Raw genomic sequence first — 6229 nt, 5'->3', positions numbered from 1 at the left:
GCAACTCTGGATGTCCCGCATCAATTAGCAAGTGTAGGATGAATTTGCGCATTTTTATCATATTTTATACCAACTCCCTGCAATTGACACAAATTCCTAAAAGTGAATAAAATCCGCCAATTAATGCATATTTGGTAAAATAATGTGAGGGAATTAATTACAAAATACATAACAAAAATGCAACGTATCACATACATGTACGTAGCGTGTGGTCAATCAATCAAATCAAAACATGGGAAGTTCAAACACCATTCAAATTGATATGTTAGCTCATGGCATGCCTGTTCCCTATCGACAGAACAGGATATCCAGCAGAAAAGGCAACTGCTCGTGTTGATGCTTTCCAACCTTAAGCAGTTAATAGTTCTCTTATTCCACTATTATGAGAAAAGACTATATTTTATTCAATTCTTATCATCCTGTGAGCTAAATTATTATTAGAAAAGAATGAAGGATATGTTGTTGCAAAGGGAGACAAAATCTAGCATGCAGCAAAGACCTTAGACTTCAAAGCTGTGCCGCAGAACGATGCTTTCAGCATCAAAGTAATGCACAACCAAAGTACTCGAACATGAAATCACTTAAAAAGGCGTCAGAATAATTAGAATCAATATTGCAATTCCATCTAAATCATCAGGAGTATTAGAAGTTACATGACATCGTACCATTTTGCTGCTTCACTGACATGCATAGGTCTAGCACGATATCATGAACACGACATGCTCTGACCCTGCCATTGTATCGTCTTCTTGATATAGTTACCAAGTTTCTGGATATTAGATCCAACAAGCATTCCTCTGCAACATCCTCCAATGATTTTGACTCAGTTTGTTTTATCAATCCATTTTTTTATCCATAGTCGGAACAATTTTCGAGCAGGAATTTCTTTCCTATCTGGGAATTCTCCAATATAATGAAAGCAGAGCTTCAAGTGATCTGGTAAGCTGTCATAAGCAACTCGTAGCACAGGAAGGAGCGATACAAAATGAGTCCTTGAGGACAAAGTCTCTGCCACTTCTGCCCAACAAGAACATTCCATTTTTGTGTTTGCAAGGACACCAGCCATTATAACAATTGCAAGAGGAAGTCCTCTGCATTGTTCCACAATCCGCTGTCCTACTTCCGTCAATGACGAATCGAAAGTTTCAGTCTCGAATTTCTTTTTTAGGAATAAGAACCAAGATTCATCAATGGTTAGAAAACGGTGAAAGTGGATGCGTGCCATCGGATCAGCTTCTGCAGCCAGTTCCGCAATTCGGCTCGTCAACATAATTCTACTTCCCGAATCATCATCTGGAAATGATCTTCTTAAATCATCCAAGGTTTTGGTGTTCCATATATCATCCAAAACAATGAGGTATCTCTTTTGCTTCAAACAATTGTACAGAACTCCTGCTAAATCATCATCCCGCATGTCATAAATTCTATTAGTAACAACCGTAACATCACGCAATATATCAAGTAAGATCTCTCGTCTTTGATATTCTACGGACTCAATACACCACGCACGGATCTGGAAGTGCTGAACAACTGCAGGATGGTTATAAACTCTTTGTGCCAGAGTTGTCTTACCAATCCCACCCATGCCGACAATTGAAATGATATCCATCCTCATTGTTCCTCTTGTTAGTCGATCAATAATTCTGTGTGTCTCATCTTCAAGCCCAACCACAATGTCATCAATTCTCCGTGGATCAGCTGTGACATCACTGTCGGCACCAATGCCATACTTTTTCTCGTCGTATATTTCCATGATCTTTGCTTTAATGATTTTGAGGTCTTCCATTGCTAAAGGAAACCACAGCATAAAGTAGCAAAGAGCATTATCTCTTACAAGAAGTAAATCAGTGATATACTTCGTCTCGGATGCAACATCTGTAATACATGCCCAAAGATCTTTCAATTCTCGATGCCAAATATAGTGCTCTGCAGTATCCATGAGGAAGGATTCGAGGAACTGGAGCTCCCCGAGTAGCGTTTCAATGTGATGTTTCACGAAGACAACAGATTTAGCTTTGTCCTTTATATTGTCCAAGAGGTCAAATATTCCTATAGTTCCAGACGTTTCACAGCAATCTGAGAATAGAACTTGGAGGCAAGCTTCTTTGATCTCTGCTTTGAAAAGCTCAATCTTATCTGCAAACTCAGAAAGCAAACAACTCATTTCAGTGCCCATTTCCTCGTTGGTTACATGCTCACGAAGGAAAAAAATTAGAGATGCCGCCTCATTGGCTGTAGCTTCACACTTTGCCAACGTCAGTTGATCCATTTCTTCCACTGGAGGATTCATGAGGAAGGTTCTGAGGAATCTGACCCCTTCCTGGAGGGTTTTAACTTCATCATTCATGTGAACTATCAAGCCTAACTTGGGAATTTTATTAAGCTTCATCAATATAACCTCTGCCTTGATCAACTTAATTTTCAGAAGCAATCTGAAAATGGAAAAATCCAATTCACTGGCCATGTTTTCTGTCATTCCACTGCCACCAGATGCTGAAATAAGTGATGATGACTCGCTAACAACAGAGTCAAGATGCAGCACAAACAATTCCCAGTCCTCTGAATTAGCCTCAGTATCTATGGTGTCCATGAGACAAGTTCTCAAGAACTCCATCCCCTCATGAAGGCTTTTAATTTCATGATCCTTAACACAGGATACCAGATTAGCTTCATGATTATGTAGCCCCATTAAGGATAGACCCGCCTTAACCAGCTTAATCTTAAGCAGCAATATATGAAGTGAAAGATTCATTTCCATCGCGGGATCTTGCATTAAATTGTTTTCATGAATTGAATATATGAAAGATATCACCTCGGTTCCCAGTGCTTCAACATGTTTGGAGAATAGTTTGCCATCCTCTTCTTTCTCCTCAGGCAGGTAAATTGGAACAGTTCTTAGGAATTTCAACCCTTCATGGAGGGCTGTGTATTTATCCTTCATTGACACCATAAAAACTTCTTGAGAGTCTAGCAGCTGCATCAGAATGATCTCCGTGAAGAGGTTATTTTCGTCCTGCTGGAGTGAGTCGCCCGAGTTGGAGAAGACCTTTTATCTTGGGTGGTTCTCTCGGGCGAGGTCACCTGTTTAAATTGTAAGAGGGACTAAAGTCCCCGGTATAACTCCGAAGCTTAAGTCAGTTCGGTAGTGAAAGAGTAATAAGTATAAAGAAGACTAGTATGCTTTTACCAGAAGATTAATCATCCCCTTTCTCAGTAGAGGTGTTGAGTATTTATAGAAGTCAGATAGGAGAGAGGGACTGCTTGCACAGGTCCCTAGAGATCTGGCAGGGTCAGCGTATCAAGGTGACTTAATGGACTCTGCGAAAAGGTGCGCCGGAACAGTCGTGTGTCAGGCGGCGCATGTCAGGGCAGCTTTATCAGAAGTGTCAGAGACCATGTTCCACAACTCCGGTTGCCAGGTCATTATACTTGACTTCGACTTAATGAGGGAAAGCCTTGGCCGAGGCAGTAACTGGGCCGAAGTCAATTCCCGATGGTGAAAGGCCGAGGCAGTCGGAACGAAGAAACACAGGACGGGACCCCAGCTCTAGCCGAGCTGGAAATACCCTCCTCACTAAGCCCCCCAAGCTTCGGGAAGAGCGAGGTCATGGTCTCCCGAGGTCATCACTTCCCGAGGCTGACGCGCGTGTGGAACACGGAACAGGGCAAGGACACGTCACGAATGTGCAAATGTGACTGGGGAAAGGTGAAACGAGGGCTGGCAGCTTTAACGTCGGATCAATACGATCGATTGTCAGGTGAACATCACCTTCATTAATGAGGGGAGAGAAAGAGCTTTAGGGAATCCCAAAGATCGCGTCTCTTCGGTTCCCTCCTGTGGCTTATAAATAGGGGTTTCTTTTCACCGTCCCATTCTTTACCAAAATTTGAAATCACCTCAGAGATTCGTCTTTCTGCCTTTTCACTTCGGCAGTCTTTCTGAACCACATCTTCTCCAGCAACTTCTTCTTTTCGCATCTCCTAAGTAAGTTCACTTCTTCTTTTTGTATTAATGGCTAGAACAGCTCGCACATTCAAAGAGACGGTGAGGCCTGACTTCACCGAGGCAGAGAGGCCCGACCCTTCCGAGGAGAGAATGGCATCCAACGCCGAGGAAGGAGGTGAGGAAGCGTCTTACCGAGCCCGGGGAGGAGGTGCGGAGGCATCTCGCTGAGCTGAGTCTCCGGAAGAACAGGCCGAAGAGATTGAGGTCGAGCCCGAGGTCTTGTACAATGATGACCTCGGGAATGAAGTTCCTAGGGACGTAGGTGTACAGGAGCCCTCCACTCCTCCAAACGTGGCCACGCTAAACTATGGCCAGATGCCGGCCTTCATCAGTGCGGTGGACCAAGCTTCCATAGCCGAGGTGATCCGCAAGTATCCGTGGAGGAGGGAGTACAGTATTTACCTGCCGCGCACACATCCGTCCGCCGCCCTGCCTCCAAAGGGTAGGGTAGCCATTTACATAGAACAGCTGGAGGCCGGGCTCAGGGTGCCAACTACGAGGTTTCTTCGGGACTGCCTGAGGTACTGGGAGGTGAGGATTACTCAGCTCACCCCAAATGCAATTCGCATCCTCGTCGGCTTCCAGCTACTCTGCCGACATCAAGAGATAGAGTCGAACGTCAACCTCTTCCGCCGTTGTTATTCACTTAAGAACAGTGGGAGCGAGAATGAGTGGTTCTACTTCGGGAACAAGGTTCCCAAGTTGGTATATGATGCCCCGAGCTCAATAAAGGAGTGAAAGAATAACTTTTTCTTCGTCCCGGCTGAGGACTTCCCAAGGGGATTCTGGTGGAGACCTCCCACTTCGGTCAAAGAAACCTTCCAGGACAAATTGGAAGAACGCAACTTCCAAAAGTTGACGGTGTCGGGCCTGAAGATTAACTGTTGGGACTTCCCTGAAAGAGTGCTCGTGAAGGGCGAGCTCATCCGAGCCTTGATCAGCTCGGACCATCCCGTCCTCATCTCCACTAGGCTTCACATACCTTGTACTTTTTCATTTCTCACTTTCTTGTTCGTTTTCCTTGAATTCTAACTAACTTCATTTCGTGCTTTGCAGTAATGAAGATTTCCGACCTGATAACCTCGGGAGAGATCGAGGTGGCGAAGAGGCCAGCCAAAAAGCGCAAGGACGCCGGTGAGTCCTCATCCAGGCCGGCTAAGAAAACCACTGCGGCGGCAGGCACTCGCGAGCCTGCCGTAGTGATTATAGGCGAAGGGTCGCACACCTCGGGCACGCAGGGAAGATCTAAAGCGTCCATTCCAGTGGGAATTCCATCCCATGGAGTAACCATAGCCTCTCAACCTTGGGGTCGGGGTCGAGGTGCGACCGTCGTCCAGGTAACCCCATTACGGGGTCCTCATTATTCAACTCCACCATGTGCCCTCTTGCAGTCGGGGAGGATAAGAGGCACTCCGGAGCACAATTTTGCCCGGAGTGGTCGGTTAATGTTAATGACCGCTGCAAGAATCCACAAGTCGCGCACGAGCTCCTGGTGAATTCAGTCCTGCCACGGGACAATACTTACACCAGAAAACTCAATCCGGCCGAGCTGATGCAGGGCGCCTCGGTTTCTTGGGCTTCCACCACGGCGTTCCTTGCTGAGATGTACCAACGCTTTGGTCATTTCCTAGAGACTTATGAATCACCTGCCGAGCTCCAGAAGAAGATCGCCGACCTGGAGGGGAAACTAAAGGCCGCCGAGCTGGGACGTGACAAGGCCGAGGCGGCGAAGAAGAAGGCCGAGGTCGCGAACACCTCGCTCATAACTGCTCTTGATGAGGAGAGGGAAAAGAGAGCTCAGGAAGAGCAGTCATCCAAGGTGGCAATTGACACAGCCGGGGCCACCGCCGTGGAAGCATTCCGGAAGTCAGAGTCTTTCATTCGTGATCTCGGCGAGCTAACTCGGCCGAGCTTCATGTTCGGCTACACGTCGGCCATTAATGATGCGGCATCCTTCCTTTCCCCTGAGCAACTGGAGTTCCTTCAGAGTGCCTCGCACTACAACGAGGATGCCAAGGAACTATGCGACCGCGTGGGTGAGGGCATCCAGGCTGGAAAGGACCTGGCCGAAATCCGAGCTGAATTCAACAAATGGCTCCAAGAGTTCGAGCCTGATGGTGACAGTGCCGAAGGGGACCAGGCCGGTGGAGGAGAGGAAGAACAGCAGGATGACGGACAGCAGGATGCCGAGGCAGGCGGAGAGACCCTGGGGAATCAGGACCC

The 6229-nt window shown here is 46.7% G+C and overlaps 1 protein-coding gene across 1 annotated transcript; it reads right to left on the bottom strand.

The window, feature by feature from the left end:
- Positions 1 to 823: 823 nt before the first annotated feature.
- LOC113752097 (putative late blight resistance protein homolog R1B-12) lies at positions 824 to 3978 on the bottom strand. Its single transcript, XM_027296236.1, has 2 exons — positions 3898 to 3978; positions 824 to 2974 (listed from the first exon to the last, which is right to left on the bottom strand). Exons 1-2 carry the CDS (start codon positions 3976 to 3978, stop codon positions 824 to 826), a joined length of 2232 nt encoding a protein of 743 aa, XP_027152037.1.
- Positions 3979 to 6229: the final 2251 nt, after the last annotated feature.

The sequence above is a fragment of the Coffea eugenioides genome, chromosome 11 (assembly GCF_003713205.1).
Source record: "Coffea eugenioides isolate CCC68of chromosome 11, Ceug_1.0, whole genome shotgun sequence".
Classification (NCBI taxonomy): domain Eukaryota; kingdom Viridiplantae; phylum Streptophyta; class Magnoliopsida; order Gentianales; family Rubiaceae; genus Coffea; species Coffea eugenioides.
The sequence above is the reverse complement of the archived record's forward strand: the minus strand, read 5'-3'. Positions and strand labels throughout refer to the sequence as shown.